This window comes from Carettochelys insculpta, chromosome 1, assembly GCF_033958435.1.
Source record: "Carettochelys insculpta isolate YL-2023 chromosome 1, ASM3395843v1, whole genome shotgun sequence".
In the NCBI taxonomy this organism is placed as follows: domain Eukaryota; kingdom Metazoa; phylum Chordata; order Testudines; family Carettochelyidae; genus Carettochelys; species Carettochelys insculpta.
This window is the reverse complement of record NC_134137.1, coordinates 221,746,474-221,768,090: the sequence shown is the minus strand read 5'-3', so window position 1 is coordinate 221,768,090 and position 21,617 is coordinate 221,746,474. Positions and strand designations below refer to the sequence as shown.

Genomic DNA, 21,617 nt, shown 5'->3' with positions numbered 1-21,617 from the left:
CTCTCCCCCATATTTGAGCACTATGAACAACAGTCACAAAACAAGTTGTATTAATTTCTCCCAGGCCATCCCCTTTTCAATCAAATTCACAACTCCAATACAATTTCTGAGCCTTTACTCTGGTTTATTTGTGTGTTTTAGACGTGTGGGGCAAGGTGGGAAACAAGTAGCACATTTAAAAAAAAAAAAAAGACTTGTTGCATACTACATTAGGTAAATAAGCTTAAAAAAGGGTAATTTATTTTTTTATACACACACACACACACACACACACACACACACACACACTAACCAAATTAAATCCAAACCTTGCATGAGGGCTGTCCCTTCAACAGAGTAAAGGACAGTCCCTATTTTACAGCAAGCACAAAAACCGCACCTGACTGCCACAATTACATCAGCCTGGTCAAAAGAGGCTGAGAGGAACAACTGATGAGAGTAAGAGAAAGACAGAGCAACTAAATTACAACATAAATGAAGCTATCCAATTTCTACAGGCAATTCTGCACATCCATTGCTTCTTGGTGTTCTTAGGGGGCATCACCTGCTCGCACTTCATAACACATAGTGCCCAATACTCTAGTCACACTTTGTAGTGCTCTTATTCTTCTCCTGCATCTCCGTCTCTTCTCTCCCTATTCATGCTCTACTCCACGATGCCTCTCCTGTTCTTCCAGATCAGATTTAGATGTGTGTCCAGTTAGGATAGTATAATTAAAAGAAGGGGGGGGAGAGCACTTAAGACCATTTCCACAAATAAAAGGTTTTCTTTTTAAAAAGTTATACAATAAAAGCCTTTTAAAATTCAGCAGATTTCTAGCAAGTGAAAGCTATTCAGGTTTAGACATTTGGCCCAAATGCCTTTGTCTTCAAACACCTGCAGATCGTTGAAACAACTTGCAAGAAGCATATATATTACATGGAGCGTATACCCAATCAAAAGAAGTATTCAATAAGATTGGGAAAAGGCCTGCAACATTGAAGCAAAATACTGTGTGAAGCAACAACTGATCATAAATGCAATGTCCCATTTATGCTACCCGGTATGCTTTCAAGAGTGTGAATTCCTTCCTGTTGGTACGGGCTGCCCAGATGAAGAGCGCAGCTGCCATAAACTGTAAAGGAGCAGACACACAAGCCAGGCAGAAAGACCAGCCAAATTCACCCTGCACATCATTGGGTGGAGGCAGCTTCTTGTGGAGCAGCTCAATTCCCGCTACATAGCAGCTGACTGAGCCAAGAGTACATAGACCTGGGGAATAAACAGCACATGATAATCAGCTCAGATCCTGCAACTCACATGGTTGGGAGAATGCTGGAGTATGTAATGAAACTCACCTGCAAGGAAATGTAGCACGCCTATGGCAATGGCAGGGTAGAGACTGCGACAGGCACAAGCACAAAGGCCAATCAAAACCCCAAAGCACATCAACCCTAAGCTGACGAAAGGTAGGAGGAACTGCAAACGCCAAAGATCTGTGTTCAACAGACAGACATCCACAGGTATGTTAAAGACTTGTCAGTGTCTGATTATTCCCTCTCCCTATCCCTTGAAAGCATGTTCATTTGCTGAGTTTTCTCCATAAAATGCTCTCTGAATTAATCCTTTCTTACAGTAATGAAAGAGAGCTCCTACTCTTCCTTCAAGTCATGACTAAGAAGGAGGTTATTATATGAAGCATTAGGTGAGGTGGGCAGATAACAATAGTTACTTCTCTCACTAATAATTGAATCTGGAGTCAAAATGTTTTCTTTTCCTTTCCTTCCTACCCACCCCCCTTTGCCAGAGGTGAAAGGCACTTACAGGTCCGGTTCAGGTCACTGCCACTATTGTGGTTCCCAGGCTCCTTGTACTTCTCTGCAAATTGATCGGCAAGGGAAAGACTGACGCAGATTCTAACAGTATCAGTTGCTGGGGGCAGGAAAGAGATGCAAAGAAACACTTAAGTTTTATTCCTTATTTTCATTGGACAATCTTGCTCCCACATAGTAGCTGCTGTTCTTTTCTGCATGAGAAATCCTGCAGGTGAGAACAGCATTCAGAAGTAATCTTTACAGACTAACCACTACACCTTCTCCCACTGCTTCCTGGATCAATTCATATCACACATTTATCGCCAAAGCAGTAACTCACTCTTTGACAGTCCACCACTCATTTCTTTCCTGATGTAAGAGCACTGTGTTCCTTTGTCAGAAGGATAATCAACTCTGTCATAATCTGAGAGACTCATTTTAATGAAAGTCATTATTAGGAGTTACAATAGTAAACTGCATTTACTAGGTGATTAAATATTACATCAGAGAGGACTATTGAAAAATTGTGCTGGTGTATATAGGTCACTCAAGTTTTCTGCCAAGCTAGCATCATAGCAACTGCCTCACCCCTTCTATGACACCTCAGGAAGATTGTTGTGGTAGCTGAAAATCAAGTATCTAACATGTGAGTGCTTAACTATGCAACCATAACTTTATCTTTATAGGGATATTCCACTAAGAACTATTATGTATTTTTCCCTCAACATGTGACATAAATTACAATATGCAGCACTTCCAGTCAACCGATAGAGGTCTGCACCAGTACTTATTAAAACAGATCAAAATAAGTATGATGCATGATCAACATTTGGGTATAGTCAATGCTCATCATTCTTTAAATCAGACATCCAAATAAAGCAGCTCCCTTTACCTAAGTGCCTTGTTAAACATTTCATTGAATACAGGTACACTGTTTAAACACTTCTGTTATTTCTAAGAAAAATAAAGTTATATGTGTCATGGTGCTTGTTCTCCCTGAAAATTTAAATCCATCACCATTCTGAAGTTGTAAAAGAAGCTTTAGAGTTGATGGTTGAAGTGATCAAAAAGGCTCAATTAAAAATGGAGTTTCACTGAAAATGATTCCAGAGGAAAATGTGATTTCCCCCCCGCCACAAAAAATGTCTCTAAATGAAAGATTTCTAGAACACAATGCAAGTGCATTAAAAAAATTTCATTTAGAAGTTGTATGAAAATGCCCATCTGTTCAACCAATTTTTTTCTCTGAAAAAGGTGGGGAAACCTTTAAGGAAAAAAAGAGTAAAAAGTGCTAAAGACCAAAATAATTCACTTTTGCAAAAAAGTACTCATTTTTCAGATGCTAAGTGAGAAAAAGTAGCACTGACATTTTTCTCTTTCTTTCCATTTCAGAGTGCAGAAAAAAATTAAAAACTCTACACTAACTCAAAGATGAAACTGAGGCTTGGTCTACACTACTAACTTATCTTGGTATACCTACTTCACTGTGTTGATAGAAGGCATCTCCTGTTGACATAGATACCACCTCTCAGGAAGGTGGGACACCTACACTGATGGAATCAGCTCTCCTATTGGCATAGGTAGAATCAGTATAGCTGAGGCACTGTGGTGCTGTGTTGACGAGACCTTAATATATCAAATCCTGGTTCTCTACTGCTCACTAGCAGCTGCACAAGTCTTTCTTTCCGCATCCTTAAAACGATATTTAACTTAACTGTTTAATAACTGTAGAAGCTTCCAAGAAAAATGATGTGACAGCCCCATTTTGAGGAAATACTCTGATATCCAGCCCCTTAAATTACAGCTCCATGGAGGAAGGAACAGGATAGGTGAAGGAAAATGCTATTTGAAGAATGGAATTTACCTGGTGGACTGTACCAGTGAGGGTTTCTGGGACTAGTGATACATCTCCGCCACAATCCAACTGTGCCATTGCACCTGAACAATGCATCTGTATAAATCTTCTCATCTTCCTCATGGTCGAATTCATCTGAAATACTCTTGCCAGGTTCACTAGCATTTTCAGCTGGTGATGGACTGTGGTACTCATACCAGAAATCCGTACCAATTGAGGCTGCCAAATAAATGGTGGAAATGAGGCAGAGCACACAGGCAATTACTAGAGCTGTAGCAAAGCGGTTATCCATCATGGTGTTGCAAGTGCTAGGAAATTTAAAAAAAAAAAAAAAAAAGAAAGTGAGAAACAGGGAGGATCAATTAATAACATCATCATCCCTGGAGAGCAAACACTAGGTAGAACATGGTAGGATAAACTGCTCCCTTCCCTTTATCCCTTAACCAGTCCCTCCCTGGAGGCATAACATCTTTCCTTTTTTCCTTGTTCAGCATGAGGCAACGAAGGAGCAATGTTTCCTGCCAAATCCTCAACCCTCCAGGGATTATAAGTGGCCAAAGCGTTCAGTACACATTTGAGATAAAATATTAAACAAGGTCCCTTCTACCAGAGTAATCCTACCTCATTTGTCTGCTCCTCCCATTACAGTGCCCACACCTAATGCAACTTCATTTGCAACAGACATCCATTCCTGTTCAACTACCAAAGGTGTATGTATTTACATAAAAGAAACAGTCACACTTCTAGCCCTAGGCAAGACTCAGGAGGAGTAGAACACAGAGAGAGTAAAATAACTGCCTGGGAAAGAATCGGAGGGGGCAGTACGATGCACACTTTTAAATATTTATGTTGTACCATAAAATCCCTTACAGTGTCAGTTATATGCCAAGGCATATAGAAAGTACTTTAAATTGAGATTTAAAGATGGGAAGAGACTGAGGGTATGTCTACACTGACATTAGATGACTGTAGCTGGCCCATGTCAGCTGACTTGGGCTAAAGCGCTGCTTAGCTGTGGTGTTCTTTAGGCATGGACTGGAGTATGGGCTCCGAGGTGGGAGGGTCCAAGAGCTCAGACTGTAGCCTAAGGCTGAATGTCTAACTGCAACTGAACAGGCCCTTAGCCAGAGCCCTGTGAGTCCAAATCAGCTGGCACTGGTCAGCCACACAGTGTAGACATACCTTTAGTGACTGGGAGAGTGGACGGAATTAAGATTTCTAAAGCTTAGTAGTGATCAGTCACACTTCTGCCTTTTGTCCACCAGAATCTAAAATTTCTTTACAGAAGGTATACTTAGTAGTACTGAGTCTGTCAGTGTCCTTGGTTCTATACAATCTGAATAGTGGCAAACAAATTACAAGTGAGTTTACCCTCAAAAGAGGGATGATGCACACAAATCACTATGACATAGCAGCACAGAAACCCTGATGTGGGAATATTTGCTTTGCCAAATATATTTGTTTTTATTCAAATGAACACCCCTCCAGACACACTCCCAGGCTCCTTCCCAGCAATTACTTCCCTCTCCTTTAGGTCTTCCATTACCCCAGTTCCTGCACGCCTTTGCACAGATTCTCATGGGTGCAGGAAATATACAAACTACAAGACAAACATATTATTTCTCAAAGTTCTGTGATAATATGCCTAGTACATCTATTTATCAAAAAATGTTCCTGATTTTTTTGTTGTCTGTATTGTTAGACATAGTTGCTGACTGGCATTATGAAAAAAATTACCAAAAATAATTGAAACTGGTGTGATTACATTATGACAAAAATATGCAGAATTTTAAAATATTGTTTGACATTTTGATTTTTAATAGAATCACCCCGGGGTAAATAATGTATCCAACTGAGACAGGAAGAATGTAAATGCACTAACTGAAATTTGCTCAGGAGTCAGGACACTAGGGAAAAATGTATTGGGTATTGATCAGGGCCTTTGTTTTACACCTATTAGCAAAACACAGTCAATGAGCGACTACATTGCACCTCATGGTACCAACTGCTAGAAAAACAGCACTCAGCACTATATGTCTACAGTTACAGTGGGGTTCAAGATGCTGCAATTGATGTTCCAGAGATCAATTTTGCCGTGTGTGTGAAGACGTGGCAAAATTGATTTCTCTGGACTCAGCCATTGACCCTGGTACTCTATGCTATCACGTAAAGAAAGGGACGTGGGTGCAAGCCCGAAGAACCCTGAGCTAAACTAGGGAACAAAGTTGATCCTGATATATAGATTCTAGCTACCCTAATGGCGTGGCTAGAAATGCGTATCTGGGATCGACTTTGATCCCTAGTATAGGCCAGACCTCAGAGAGAATTTAACTCAAGGCAAATAATGAAAGTACCAAATTAGCATTTCCCGTCCCTTTTACCTCTCAGCCACCCATTGCTGACATTCTACTGTTGCCTCTATTGTACCAAAATCAGAATGGCTTTAAACACTGCAGCATCACATTTACCTAAATTGTGCTTCTTTTTTTAAAGTGAGCAAGAAAAATCCCAGAATGCCCTATTTATCCTTTTTTACTTTCCTTGGAAGCCTTACAATGTGGTGATCCTCCCTTTTCATAACACGAAAATTATACAGTTTTTCAGACCCAGAGTGTTACTCACACTAAACTAAAACAAAACTCTGCCTCTCAACTTCTCTGGGATCATTGGAACCTTAGTTCAAAGTGGAGCAACTTATTTACTGAAGGGGTACAGCTTTTCTTTTCTTTTTTTCCTTTAAGAGGGTAGCAATCAGAAAAAGGAAGTGCAAGTTTCCCCATCTATCCTAAGGGCACCATTCATTCAGTTTTCTCTTAATCCTCAACAATTCACAAATAATTATAGCTTCAGAGGGACATAAATATGATAGTTTAAGCATAATATTAGCCATTTATGTTAAATGGTTAACCTTAGAAAACTGTTAATAAAAATTAAATGAAAACATTTGCTTGAACGAAATAATTCATGTTTGTAGTTCTATGTACTATGAACAAGCAGAATTAAATTCCTCAATGCTCTCCTTTTGATGATTTTGCCAATAAATACTGAGGCTATTTAAGAATTGTATCAAAACTTGAGAAAATATGATTTTTAACCTAACAATGTACTGTGTCTCTCACACACTGATAGCAAGGGTAATGGTGGTCTTCACAGAACTGGAAAGTATCTTCAGAGGTCATCATATCCAACCTCCTGCACTCACAGTAGGACCAAGCACCATTTAGACCATCCCTGCCTGTTTGTCTAAACCGCTCTTTAAAAAAACAAAAAAAAAACCAAAAAACCTCCAATGATGGAAGTTCTCCAATCTCCCTAAACAATTTCTTCCAGCGTTTACCTGCCTAGCATTTAGAAAGTTCTTCCTAATATCCAACCTAAGCCTCATTTGCTTCAGTTTAAGCCCACTGCGTCCTATCCTAACCTCAGAGGTCAAGGAGAATAAACTCCTCCCTTCCACTTGCAACAAACAACTTGTTAGACGCTTGAAAGCAGTTGTCATGTCCCCGCTAGGTCTGCTCTTTTCCACGCGAAACAACCTCAATTCTTTCAGTCTTCCCTCATAGGTCGCTTTCCAGAGATTTAATCGCTGTGGTTGGTCCTCCCAGTATTTCTTCCTCTCCCTCCAATCTGTCTAGAGCTTCTCCGAAACGTGGTGCTCATTGTCCAGGGGGTATTTCACTGCCTTTATTGGCCTCTTAAGAAGGGGGAGGGCGAGAAACAAATCTCAGAGGCTGGCGCCTGCCAAGGAGAATGCGGGGATGGGAGACGGGGCAGGACACAGACAGCGTAAGAAATGTAAAGTGGAATAAAATCAGTAAGGCACAAAATCATCGGGGGGAGGGGGGAATCACCTCCCTCAGCGCGCTGCCCCCCGCCCCTTGTATCCTCCCTTTTCCCCTCACACAACGCCCCATTCCTGCCCCCCTCCACCGTGCGCTGCCCCCCACCCCTGCAGGGCAATGCTCCGCCCCCGCCCAACGCCCCCCGCACGTGCCGCCCGCACTCACAGTCCATCCTCCTCACACCCCTCTTCCCACTCCGCGCTGCCGCTTCCGTCTCCAACCCCCGCACCGCGCGGGCAGAGGGGAGCAGCACCGCCGACGCTTATCCCGCCGCGAGGCATCCTGGGACTTGTAGTACCCCCGCTGGCTCCGCCTCGGCGCTCTCAACGGACTCTGCGCGGAGCTGCCTATGACGCGTCGTTCACAAGGGAAGCTGTTCGCAGTGCATTGTGGGAAGTGGAGTTTCTGCACGGCGCTCCGTATGCTGGGAATTGTAGTCTGTTAGGGCCTGAGCAGGACCCCTCCAGGCGCTGGTGGGGCAGAGGGCAGCTCGGGGCCAAGGGACAGAGCTGCTTTGTGCTCAGGCAACATAGTGCACCACGGCCTCCTCGCACAGCTTGGCTGGGTCTCCTCACACCTGCAGACCCTGAGGGTGCATCTACACTTCCATTGCTCTTTCAAAAGAGGTAGGCAAATGAGGTATAAATTTGCATATTCTCTTTTCAAAAAGAGCTTCTTTTGAAAGAAGAAAGCCAGGGCAGACGGTGCTCTGTCAAAAGTAAGCCCATCTTCGAAATAATCCTTCTTTCCTTTATTTAATGGGAAGAAGGAGTCTTTCGAAGATGGTGTTTACTTTTGAAAGAGCAGCATCTACACGGGCTTTCTTCTTTCCAAAGACGTTTTTGAAATTAGAATATGCAAATGAGGTGTCATATGCGAATGTATACCTTATTTGTATTTTTGATTTACCTCATTTGCATACATCTTTCAAAAGAGGAATGCAAGTGTAGATGCACCCTGAGCGTGGCTAGGTACCTGCTATTCGCCAGCTCCTGCCCTATGGGGGCAGGAGCTAGCTGGAAAAATCCTAATAGAAGTTATTTTAAAACATGCCTTAGAGGATATAACTAGGTCAGGCTGCCCAGATATTCCCTGCCCCACAGAGGGAGAGCATCCTACGCTGCTTTTCAAACAGCAGGTGACAATGTCCTGGCTGCATCTGCCAGGGCTCCAAGGAGAACCACTGTGTGTGTGAAAGTGGCAATAAAAATCACAGATGCTGGCAACAATGACCTCCCCAGGCCATGTAATTTCCCCTCTCCTCCTACATAGCCTGCACAGGTAAAATGGGAGTGGGGGGGCGTAAACAGGCAAAGAAATCTGTAAAACGAGTTTTGATTCAAAACTTTGGTGTTACACAACCAAAACCTCACCAACAAAATTTTGAAAAACCAAAACTGAGTTCTCCATCAGGGCTGCCACATGGGATGGAGAGGGGAGGAGAGGCACACGAGGCCAGATGCCACCAGGATTTCTGCCAGAGTTTATATGCCCACCCTAAACCCCACTGAACACCAGAGCCTTGAAATTCTGCCCCATGTGCCAATCAACAGTTGCATACTCTCTTGGCCCCTCATTCTGTTTCTGTGTATCTTTAACAGTTTTTCAAAAACTGGTTTGATTAAAGATAAACATGGATTCTGAATAAGATTTGTTAGTATTTGTATGGAAAGATAATGAAGGCCCTAAACAACTTTTATCTAAAAAAAAACACAGCAAAACACATCTTAAAATATCTCTGTAAAAGGAGCATTTTATTCAAAATGTTTATTCAAAATGTTGGTAAAAAAAATTCAGCCAATGACCAGCCTTTCAAATACCCCAGCAGCAATAACAGTAGACTCCATTAGAATTCTTCACATGATCTCTTGGTTTTTACTGCTCACTGTTGGTTTCTTCTCTCCTATTTACTTACCTACTTAGCCGGTGGCCCAGGACCCTTTGTTTTTTTAACAGAACAATTCTTTTTTTCTAAACCCTAGTTGTCAACTATAATTGCTGTAAGGAGAGAAATCCAATAGGGGGAGAACGTGCCCTACATCTCTCACAAGCAGCAGTGCAGGTTGGAAGCCAAGGCCTCCACCCACTTCCATCTACAAAACTACCCTCTTGCTTATATATTGGTTCAGTGTCTGTGGTGCTTAACCTACCTAGTTTACCACATTCCCTTTATGGTGGGCAAGGTGTCCTATATCTGGCATGAAGAGCATTTCAGGTATCCTAAGCTGGAACCAAACAAAGAAAATGACCCTGCTCAGCTGGCATGCTTCTTGCTATTACAATAAGTGACAAAGAGACCCCAAGCTGGAGTCTGTATTAGCTGGGTGCTTGAAAACTTGCCATAGCCAGTCTTGACAAAACAATTTTTCTTTACTAATGGGTTTGCAGAACCTGTTCTCTTTAAAACAGCCTTCTGAACTGCATCCAGTTAGGAACGATTGTGCTTTGGTTTATAACCACATCTACCTCTGTTCCACTCATTATCTCACTGTTTATTACATTTTTATTTGATTTATTAGTTCATTTTATAGAAACATACCCAGCATAGAGCTTGAGGCACATGTAAAAGGTTCATGAAAAGCATGCTGAATAAGTAACTATGAACAGCAAGAGTATCAGGCAATGATAAATCTTTATGTTGGAAATGCTGAATCATGAATCTAAGGTTACAGAAAATTTTATTTGCATTCAAGAAATTAAAATCAATATTACCTTACATTGCCTGTGCCAACTGTGGGGCCATGTATCTTGTTTCTCAGTTTGTCACTCAATCAGAAGGCTAGTATCCCATGCGTAGCCTCAGTCTTTCAGTATATCAGAGATTTTCCTTATTATTTTCTACAAAAATGCTGCAGCTTTAAGAGAAATGAAATCATACTTCAATTTACAGCCATCGTGTTTAAGAGCATCCCAATTGTGCCTTAAATTACCTTGTTCTTTTACCATAGGGAAGATTTAGAATGCTGCGACTACTGAGGTAATATTAGTTATATATCTAAAGGCAATAATGCATTTTAAGCATGATCAACGTATGTAAAATTGTCCCAAGATGCATTTTTGAAAAACAGGAACATTGCAAAATTGTAGCCATTAAAACAGAACCTGAGCACGAATGTGAATTTGCACCAAACAACTGAAATTCAGAAGACTTCAGCATCCGTGTGGCTTGCCTGAGCCTTTTGAAAATCTGGCCACAGATCTGAGAAGTACAAAAACCTGGTCCTAATTTAGGTGCAAAAATGGAAGTGAAGGTCTCGTGAAAACCTGGCTGTAGATGTGGTTGAAAGAAAATCGAGGCCTATGACATGAATAAGAGTACTTATTGAATTAACACAAAACAAAAGCAAGGCTAATATTTTTGGGATACATTTTGCTGCTTTATTTTCATAAATCACATTTTAATTATTTACGATAAGGCTTCATATTGGACTTGTACATGCTAATCTTTAAATAACTGAATTTAACAAACTGTAAAGAAAGAATGTTTGTGAAATGATTAAGGTACAACTACATAGTTTTTTTCAGTCTGGGCCCATGCACATCTTGATGGTTCAATTAAGGCCTTTGAAAATATTTATTACAGATTCTAGGCTTCAGAGCACTGTGGGAAAAATGACTCAAAAGAGAAACTGCTATTAAATTGTTAACATGAGAGATGGGGAGAGATCCCTGCACACATTTGAGTTTCCCCTGAATCTAGATCTGCATACATTATAAAGGAGTATATCACATGTATTTTCTAGTGTCCTGGAATTATAGCCGAGCTTATTTTAGTTTAATGTATTTCCTGGCAGAGAGAGGCCATCCCACACAGGTATACAATTTTGCAAGTCATTTTTGAACCAAAAAAGTCCCTTTGATTAGAAATGAAGACGGCCCAGTTCTCAACTCAGTATTAGAGCTGGTTGAAAACATCTGAATTTAAACATTTTAAAGAAACACAGGGACAATTTTTTGCAAACTATATTCCTATTTTTCCACCATCTCTCATCACTATGCCACAGAATCATAGAAATAAGAGATGGGAAAGTTCTGTCATCTTGTTCAGTCCAAGGGGTCTCAAACCTTTCTAGTCTATGATCACTTCAAAAGAGAGAGCTTTTCACAGTCCACCTCATATCCAAAAAAAATTCAAATCCCAAACCACGAGGCTCTCAAAATCTTCTACTTTGTGGACCAATGCGAAAGTTTCTTGGATCATTGATGATGCATTAACCCAGTCCATCGCTGTGCCTGGCAAGATCTGACACTGCATCTTTAAATTTTCTAAGCTATGAGGCTTAGCCCATTTCTCTTTAAGTACTATGTCATATGGTATGGGGCTTCTGCAGGTTTCAAACATCAGAGGATGCTTTTCATAGGTCATTGGCAGAGTTGAGGTGGCAGCTCTAGGCTGGATAAACTGGAGGGCTTGCAGATCAAAGGGGAGGAGAAGGCTAGAAGAAGGCAGGGAAGACTGGGGGAAAATCAGAACTGAGGTTTATTGGCTGGTTTACCACTGGTCTTCAACCTTCCCAATCAGACATGATGCTGTTCAGGATTACTGGTATTTGCAAAGCTGTACTGGAATCAAGCACTTTAAAACAGAGATTCTAAATCCAAACTAAGCACGCTGACAGAGCTGAACATGGGGTAGCTTGAAACTGGAATGACAGCAGATGGTGCAGATCAGAGATTAAATGCATTAGAAAAGCTTTAAGTGTGACTGCAAAAGGGAGTCTCTCAGGAGCTACACACCAGAATGGCATAGAATTGGTCATGCTGGGGCAGAGGCAGGACTGCAATAAATGGGCATTTTGGAGATTTGGCATGAGCTACTTAGGCCAAACTGGTGATAGGGAAGGAAGAGCAATTTTATCTTTGAAATTAAGTAGAAAATGGAAATAAGGACCCTTTCTGACTGAGGCACACAGAGAGGAATCCAGAAATGGAAAAGCAGGTAGTTCTGCAGGCCAAGACTGATAACACACTGTGTTGATCTAACCACTGGAACATAAGGATTTGCTGCTACATGTTAGAATGGATAAGACAGGGTTTTAAATAGTTTTCCTTAGTTGTACTTATTAGGGGATACGCTAACGAGAAAAATCAGTGGACAACATAAGCCACAGTATAAACGTCCAAACCTCAGAAAAAAAAATGTAAATAGGCTAATAATTCAGCCAAAGATAATGGGAAAAGAACAGAACATTGAATTAACTGTTTCCTGTTTTCTCTTCATCACCTATAATCACTTAAGAAAGAAAAAGAAAATCTTTAAATCAATCCACTCAAAATCTTTGAAAAATAGCTGAATTTAAAAGGCTCCAGGTCAAATGCAAAATGAAAAAAAAAAAACAAAAAAAACACAAAACAAAACACACACCAACTCAACCCCATCTACTCCTAGAGACCTTCTGCCTTGATTGGGTTTAACTAATCAGTCCCCCCTCCCTCTTTGCTTGTCCTTATGATTGGCTGACAGCGATACAGATTGTGAATATCAAAGTGTGTGTGTTTTTTTTAAAAAAGGTGTTTCATAAGATCTTCAGGGGAAAAAAAAAGAAGAAAGAAAGATCAGTCCTGTGGTCTCTGGCAATCAGAGTGCCAGCTCATTCAGAGACAGAGTTTGACGATTTTTTTTCTTTTAGATGCCTGAGACAACTTTCCCCTACAATGATAGCTATTACTATTCACCCACGGAGGGTCCTCCTGAAGACTACTGCCAAAGTCTGCAAGTCCCATACATGGACATTTTTCTTCCCGTTCTTTATGCCACTGTGTTTCTGCTGGGAATCACTGGCAATTCCATCTTAATAGGAGCCCTGGTCTTCAAACTGGGAGTCCACAGGCAGATAGACATCTTTATCATCAACTTAGCTGTCTCTGACTTTGTTTTCCTCCTCACACTGCCACTCTGGGTGGACAAGGAGATCTCGCTGGGGATCTGGAGGTCTGGCTCCTTTCTCTGCAAGGGCAGTTCCTACATCATCTCAGTCAACATGTATTGCAGTATTTTCCTCCTCACTTGCATGAGTGCTGACCGATACCTGGCCATCATACACCCCTCTGTAGCCAGGAAAGTTAGAACAAGATTCTACACTAATGGACTTTGCGCCTGCATCTGGCTTCTCTCCTGCCTCCTGGGGCTTCCCACTCTTCTATCCAGAGAACTGAGGCAACATAAAGACCAGCCTTACTGCACAGATGTGCCACTCACACCCACTAGACGGATTGTGTCACTGATCATGTTAATTCTGGCCTTCTTTTTCCCCTTGCTGAGCATCTTGACCTTCTACTGCTCCATCACCAAGAAACTTTGCATGCATTATCAGAAGTCTGGGAAACATGACAAAAAGCTGAGAAAATCTATCAAGATCGTCTTCATTGTAGTGGCTGCCTTTGTTTTCTCCTGGATTCCCTTCAACATTTTCAAGCTTCTGGCTATCATCTCTGGGCTCCAAGACTCGATGCTACCTTTCTGTCTTCGTGTTCTTGCCCAGGCAGGCATGCAAGTAAGCAGCCCTTTTGCATTTGCCAACAGCTGTGTCAACCCCTTCATCTATTACTGTTTCGACAGCTATATCCGCAGGACCATCTTGCAGTGCCTACATCCAGGGGTGCAGGTCCACGGCACTGGGAGCAGTTCCGACACAATCGACACTCGCACCAGCCATACCTTGTCTGCTTTTATTCATGGGGAGGATGTTACCAGGCTACGGAGACGTTCCATGTCATTCTGAGAGGAGCTGGGGCTTTTGAAGAAGGAGATATTTCTTCCAATGGTGAGGTGATGGAAGAAGAAAGGTCAACAGAAAAAAGCATAAAGGAGAAAAAGTTGGAGTGAAAAGGGACAGAGAATGAGTGAGTGTGATATGGTAGTGCTACTAGTTACAAAGGAAAATATGTTAATTTTCTGTAATTATATGGTAGAAACGGGAATATAAAACTGTAACTATAGAGTAATTATAGGTCCTGCAGATCACTGTGTAATTTCACTGAACAGATCTGAAATTAGCCTACACAGAAATACACACAAATGGTTAAAAATCAAAATCCCAATGTACTGCACAAATAATTGAAGTATAGAGCAATTCACCAGATTCAGAACTACTAGCTCATCACACTGAGGAAGCCTGTGAGCTGAAATGCATATGGTTCTCATGAGTATTAAGCAAATAATTCCTGAAGAATCTGAGTCCTCCCCGTTGATGGAAAATCAGTCAAAGTGTCATGATTGTCTCAAAATCCATTTGTTATTCAAAATTTGCTGAGGTTTTTCATTTTGTAAAATTCGTTTGTTCATTACCAGTATTGCCAGCCTGCACAATTTCATTATGAGTTTCACAGTATTTGGGGTTTTTCTTAAAGCTCCAGCTTCTAGAAGCATCTTACTTTTCATTTAAAATGAATTTCTAGCCCTCCTATAAGCAGAGAAAAGCTGGAAAACATGACCTGACCTTAGGGTAACTTGGATGTTCAGAGATAAATATCAAATATAAAGAAACCAACATTTATGACAATCATGATATTTTGGGGCTCAACTCATAATGTTTGAATGCTTGAATTGGCAAAGCTTTGTTCAAAATCCAAAATTCGACTTGTGTCCTACCACAATTAAATCGACTAAGTCACAAGGTGTTGTTACACTCCCCAAATTGGAAAAGTACAACTGTTGCCATTAGGTTTCTGGTACAGATGTTCATAGAAAACAAAATTAAACTTTGTGTCACTCAAGTATTTGGATGCTTGCATTTAAAATTGGTATTCTGTGAGCATTCATACTAGCACAGTTTAATTGCATGAATGTGCACAGACAAGAACACAAAAGGGACACAGGGCTAGTTTGTTAAAAAAGTGCGTGACTGTTCACAGAAAATAGGTTTTCAGAAATTCCAGGGTTCTTATTTTTACTGGTGGTTAAATCACTAAGTGATCCTTTAGACATGCCAATGCTATACAACTGTGCATGTGATATGTTGTAGCAATCACACCAATAGTCTGAATAGTGTCAGCTTCAATATTTAAAATTCAATACATAGGTAAAACTGGATAAGGATGTAAAACCATGGATTAGGTGTATAACTTTTGTAAAGCCAACTAATTTGTTTCCATTTTTCTCCTCCTTTTTAAAGGCCAGTCATATAAATACCCACCCCCTAAAAAGTAGCATGATGGGTTTCTATTGTTAACATGATGACAGCTAACATTTTACTCGAACTGTTAACACAGTTGTGTTACAGTATGTTCTATTTCTGGTTTTTTTTTGTTACATATGTAGCTTAATCTAGTATTACTGGTCATGAACATAATCAGTCTCTACAATAAAACATCAAGGATTTGCGATGGTTTAGAGATTATAGTTTGAAAGATTTATTAGAAACTCTTTTTTAATTTCCTGAGATTTTTACAGTCTTTTCTTTTCACATTTAGCCTTTCTAGATCCAAAACTAGTTATTGCAAAACCCACAATGGGGTTTAGAGGACAGAAACCATTTGGTAATCACCACCATGTGATTAAAAAAAAAACAACAAAAAAAACGTTGCAACTGATGGTTTTCAAGATAAGAGTTCTTACAAGATGTGTGTAACTTTTTAAGGTGAAAAAATTGCAGTTCTGTTGTGAAAGGAAATCATCCTGCACATGACATGTTTAAATAAATAGTTTCTATGCGACTCCTCTGCTGTATTGCAAGTGCTTGTAATTAATGGGGGTAGCAGTCACTGAAATTATTTGCTTTGGGGTTCTTTGTAAAATTTTTCTCAATAGGGGAATTTACACTAAGTACTGGGAACGTGAGGTGAGGCATGCCAAAAACTCATCTGGTACAAAAGGGTGCTCTGGTTGCCTCGGGGAGTAAGCCATAAATCTTCCATTAATTTTAATACAAGAAGTTTGTGTCTAAAATCCCTAAACAGTTTTGAAAAATTTCATCAATCAAATCAACCTTTTTTTTCCCTATTAAAATCTGTCTCTTCTTCCCTTCTTTGTAACCTCCCTATCACACACATTTTCCCCATTCCTGTGTCCTCACCCTCCCCACAACTGCTTCATTTTATGTCATTTTATTGCATTTGATTCCTCCTGCCCCCAATTCTTTTTCAGGCTCATAGAGACTAGTAGGGTTCACACTTGGTCTGTAACTATTTTTAAACCTACTGTGGTTGAAATCCAAAGCAGCTTTGCCTCATATTACTCCCTGTCAGGTGTCACATCAGAAATACCTCAATAACACCATTTCTCTAATCTAAACAAGGCTTTTACTCCTCTGCATGACTTCCCACGACAAGGAACAAATGTTTAAGTATGGAAACAGTAGGCTAACCCAGATTTCTTGAGAATACGCCTGCTTTTATGAGCTCACACTTATTAAATGATGTAATGTAACTTCTTATAAAAATAGGAAGGCTGAAACCTCTAGATCAGGAAGTCTTTTCCGTATTTATATTCCACAAGAAGTGCGTGTGATGTTTTAAAAGAGGATTTCATTTAAAAAAAAAACCCACACACCAAACACAGCTATGTCGTTATCTCCATCAGATCTTCACAATACCAATTATTTCCCTTCGCCTCTTCACCCACATGAAGATAGCAATATTTTTGGAATAAAATTAGACTAAGAACCACTCTGATAATTTCAAATGTTAGGTTACTATTTTTTTTCTCTTGAAAGCTTTAAAAAAGTCAGAATTGAATCTACTCTACCCAGAAAACCTAACAGGGATGCTTCCCCAGTGAATGCAACACTGCTTTTAACACAACTGAATGAGCTCACAAAAACATTACAAAAATTGGGCAGGTGTTTCACAGTGAAAGTTTAGTTTAGAGGGATAGAAAAGAGAAAAGAAGAGGGAAAAAAACTAGTCAACAAAGCAAAAACACTTCACACATTTTTACTGGGCACAAGCTACCATGTTAAAACAATACACTTTCACTTAGTGTGTGAAGTTGATTATATTTTTTCCCAATTCAGCAATATTTATTTTAAATAATGCCAATGGTAGTTTTGCTTGTACTTTATTTCTACTCATGAGTGTGAGTACCTGTAGGTAGGAACTTGTCTTTTTTATGAGTTTTCATAGCATTATGTAAACCTATACCAATGTATAAATGATAGTGATTTCAAATGTCATTTAGCCAGCTAGGAAGAGTAATGCCTGTGATTTTATCATGAGAAATAAATGATTACAGGATACTATGAAAATTATCATATATACTTGTTCCAAAGCTGATCTTTTTTCGGTAAACAAGTTAATCATCAAAGAGCAGGGGTTGGTTTATCAACAGATGGGCAAAACAAATGGGCTCCCAGCCACTCACGGTAAGCACTGGTGCGCTGGGACATTTTGTTTACCTTGAGCATCAGCAGGCACAGAGCTCCTTACCTCTGTGGCTGCAATTTGCTATTTCTGGCCAACTGGAGCTGCAGGAAGTGGCAGAGGCCGAGGAATGTGCTGGCTGCCACTTCCCATCGCTCCCATTGCCCAGGAGCAACGAAATGCAGACACTGGGAGCTCCAGAGCTCCATGCCTGCAACCATACCAGGTAAACAAAATGTCCTGGTGCAGAAGCGGCTTACCCCGACGGGTGGGAAAATGAAGCTTGCCAATCCCTGAAACACAGGCACACATGAGTCATAGTGTTTTGCCATTTTTGCCTATTCTTCTTAGGGGGTTGTCTTATAAACAAATGAGCTAATGAAAGAAAGAGTGTGTACAGTATGTGATTGCTGTACACCTCAGCTACAGTAAGTTTTAAAGTAATTTTAATTGTTTTTCATCTGTATAATTTTGGAAAAAAAGAAACAAGAAATCACATAAGCAGAACTGGTAAGGCTGGGAATTCTTCTTATACTTAACTTTTTCTTCTTTTTAATTAAAGAAAACAAATGGGAAATATTTTCAGTTCCATGGGCAAAGATCTTGTGTGACTACTGCTTCATCTTATAGTAACTTAATTTTGGAAAACATGCAGCAACTTACTAGTTATTGAGTTTCCAGACAAGTAAAGAGCTGGCTGAAAAATATAAAGTAGTGACTGGAGGAGATTGTTTTCAGAAGTACATGTGGGGAGTTAATTTGCTACTTTTTTTTAACAAGGAAGGAAGGGATGGCAGTTGAGGTACTGGCTGGCATTCACGAGACCAGAGGTGAAATAATGACTGTACGAAAGTCAATGGCAAAACTTCTGTTGCTTTAATAGGGCCAGGACCTCAGCCCAGGCTTCTAGTCCAAACTCTGTAACAAACTTATTGGGCAGCATTCATGTGTAGCTGTTAGGTTCTCTAATAATATAAATACATAATTTCTAGGATCACATTAACTGATTATTTAGAAGCCCCAAAGATATACAAATGATTCAAAATCTCGAGTCAATCATGAATTTAAAGCACAAATTTTTTACACATCCAAAAATTCCTAAGGGAAAAATTAGTTTGTTACTCTCCCATGTAAAATGTTTCAGCCACCCAGCAAGGAGTAATTCCATATGATTCTGTAAATTATCACATAGCAAATAGTCCAAATGAACAGTTTACTCACAATGTAAAATGCGTTCACACAAACTATTTACTTAGAAGTAACACAGACATTTAAAGAAAGTAGGACTGGTTTGTGAACAGGAAAAAAGGGCTACATTCAGAATGCATATTAATCACAACTAAAAATTAAGCTAACTCTTGATATTTTTCTTAGTGGATCCAAAATTAAGTACCATGTTACCTGAAATCTAACAAAATAAAAAGGACCCAGAACCTATCCTTTATTATCCCCAGTAGCTGTCAACCTGGATTACTACTTTTTGGTTCTCTGTGCCTTAAATATTGAGTCTGTCCCGGTATGGCTATGATCTGAAGAAGTGGGTCTGTCCCACGAAAGCTCATCACCTAATAAATTATTTTGTTAGTCTTTAAAGTGCTACTGGACTGCTTTTTTGTTCCAGTAGTTTAGCATGCAAGTCTTTGGCTACTTCACCATAATTGCCACTCACAGTTCAATGACAACAAACTGTCCAGTTTCTAAATGTGGGCACCTCAGTAGGACATCCATTACCCAGCGTTAGATGCTCAGGCCAGCATGTCTACATTTTTATACAGCTCTGAAGGAATTAACTATTGACCTCCGAACACACAGCAATGGATTTGGGCACCCAACTCAAGTACTTCTGAAAATCCTTGGTATATAAAGGGAATGTACAATAATGAGGAACCAGAAATGAGACGGCAGGATGGCAGAAAAAAGCAAAGGGTGCGAGAAATCCAGGATCTTCAAGAAGTATCAACTGCTAGCAGAAGTTACCCGAGAGATGATCCATTTCGCCTGTGACAACTAAAGAACCTGCCAGCTATTAAGGGCCAGGCAGAGTGCTGGACGGGGTGGGGCACGTGATATTTATTTAAAATATTGACTTTAGGTTTTATCCTTTTCCCTCACCTTTCATATACCACTTGCTTTGAATCGTAGTGGTCTGGAAGCAGTGACTGCCGCATATTATATATTTAAAGAGGGTTCACCACACTATAAGTCCTACAGTAAGGGTCAGCAACCTTTCGGAGGCGGAGTGCCGAAATTTGACCTTTTGACCTGTATCTATGGTCTGAGTGCCGGTGATACTTTTTAAAGTTACTAACAGTCCTACTTACTGCAGGTTCCTTTATAAATAAATTCAGATGCACAGCTTTGCCGTTTAGGTGCTTGTTGGTAGCATTAGCTAGTCTCTAGTTAAGCCACAGGCAGCATGGCTTTGAGCAAGCTGCCAGCTGCATGGGGGAGAAACAGCAGGGCTGAGCTCCCACCTCGTGTGCTGATGAAAATTGGCTCATGTGCCACCCTCGGCACCTGTGCCAGGGGTTGCTGACCCCTGTCCTACAGTAACATAATAGTGCAGAACAATCATACCATGACTACTTCAAATTTCCAAAAGCCTTCCCTCCGAGTTACAGAGGAGGATCTGAATCAACAGCTTGCATCACTACTCCTGATCATTCAAATCATTACACAGGGATCTTTTATTGTTAACACATATCCTAAAGCATGTGGCATTGCGTGACAGGCAAGCCAACCCCTGGTGGAGAACATTTCTCTCATTTAACACTTGACTTGCTTGCTTTGTTATGTGGGGTACAAAAGCTCAGCTTTTCAAAAGTGACTAGTGATCTAGGCTGCCTCAATTTCAAAGTGCCCAACTTGAGATGCCGCAGAGGGGACAGGTTTTGAAAGTGCTGTATGACAACCACATTTGAAAAATTTAAGACTTTCTTTGACCAAATGAATTGCCAAATCTTTGAAAGCCGGTATGTAATTTTTTCATATTACCAAATTTACAAAACCTGAGATTACAAGAGGGACAGGCTCTTTCACCCACAATCTGAGGCAGAGGAAAACCAGTCTGTGAAACTGCATGGCATATTGGTGATGTAGAGAATGAAACTTGGTCAGAGGTTTCAAACTCAATTCAAACCTTGAGTTTGCCACCAAAATAGATAATTTGTTCAGGAAAATAGGTCTTAATATGCAAGAGCAATATTTCTACTGAGGACATTGTCCACAAATACACTCAAGGTACATTTGCTCTACAAGCATACACGTGCTTGACCTTCTCACACCTCCCTCCCTCCCCCCCCCTGCATACCTACCACCACACTGACTTAACAATAGCAGAACAACCACAGGCTCATTTATCAACACCCACTTCCTGTCACTCATGCCACCCCTCCCTGACAAAAACCACACAAACAAACTACCCACACCTCACACAGAAAAACATGCAAATAATGGGGAAAATATAGATGTGTACTCTTGACACTATGTTTTGACAAATTTGACCAATACAAGAAAGGACAAAAGAGAGGGTGCATGTGAAAAAGATGGTTGGAGAAGAGAGCCCAGAGAGTCCTAGCATAAACATATTTGTCTAACTTTTCTTCAGAATTACAACCAATTATAGAAAAGGGAATATTAAGGACAGACCTCACATAAGGATGACACATTATGCATGCTTGACACTTCCCATGATCAGACCCTTTTTGTTTACAACTTTGCCAAACTTTGATCTCTTGGGCTGAAATCTTCTATGCCAAAGGTCTGCCTCATTTTGATTTTTTTTAAAAGAAAGTTTCAGTCCAAATGCTGCAGCCATTTCTGAGTAT

The 21,617-nt window shown here is 40.4% G+C and overlaps 2 protein-coding genes across 4 annotated transcripts; one reads left to right on the top strand and one right to left on the bottom strand.

Annotated features, from left to right (window-relative positions):
* Positions 1 to 254: 254 nt before the first annotated feature.
* On the bottom strand, positions 255 to 7,771 carry CLDND1 (claudin domain containing 1). 3 transcript variants are annotated; one of them, XM_075000096.1, is made up of 6 exons: positions 7,657 to 7,710; positions 7,186 to 7,387; positions 3,659 to 3,957; positions 1,805 to 1,912; positions 1,339 to 1,476; positions 255 to 1,252 (listed from the first exon to the last, which is right to left on the bottom strand). In XM_075000096.1, exons 3-6 carry the CDS (start codon positions 3,942 to 3,944, stop codon positions 1,032 to 1,034), a joined length of 753 nt encoding a protein of 250 aa, XP_074856197.1. In that variant the 5' UTR covers positions 3,945 to 3,957; positions 7,186 to 7,387; positions 7,657 to 7,710; the 3' UTR covers positions 255 to 1,031. The 3 variants fall into 3 exon arrangements, with proteins under 3 accessions (XP_074856197.1, XP_074856187.1, XP_074856204.1); XM_075000086.1 differs by lacking the exon at positions 7,186 to 7,387 and having other exon boundaries at positions 7,657 to 7,771; XM_075000103.1 differs by lacking the exons at positions 7,186 to 7,387; positions 7,657 to 7,710 and adding an exon at positions 7,071 to 7,172.
* Positions 7,772 to 13,121: 5,350 nt separating this feature from the next.
* Positions 13,122 to 14,213, top strand: GPR15 (G protein-coupled receptor 15). Its single transcript, XM_074983555.1, has one exon. The coding sequence runs from the start codon at positions 13,122 to 13,124 to the stop codon at positions 14,211 to 14,213; it is 1,092 nt and encodes a 363-aa protein (XP_074839656.1).
* Positions 14,214 to 21,617: the final 7,404 nt, after the last annotated feature.

Excerpts from the sequence above, each read along its gene's own strand:
- CLDND1 (XM_075000086.1), bottom strand. The coding sequence starts at position 3,944 with ATGATGGATAACCGCTTTGCTACAGCTCTAGTAATTGCCTGTGTGCTC. Across the intron at positions 1,913-3,658 it reads TCACTGGTACAGTCCACCAG|CAACTGATACTGTTAGAATC; the intron begins GTAAATTCCATT and ends TCCTGCCCCCAG. Across the intron at positions 1,477-1,804 it reads CAGTGACCTGAACCGGACCT|ATCTTTGGCGTTTGCAGTTC; the intron begins GTAAGTGCCTTT and ends TGTTGAACACAG.
- GPR15 (XM_074983555.1), top strand. The coding sequence starts at position 13,122 with ATGCCTGAGACAACTTTCCCCTACAATGATAGCTATTACTATTCACCC.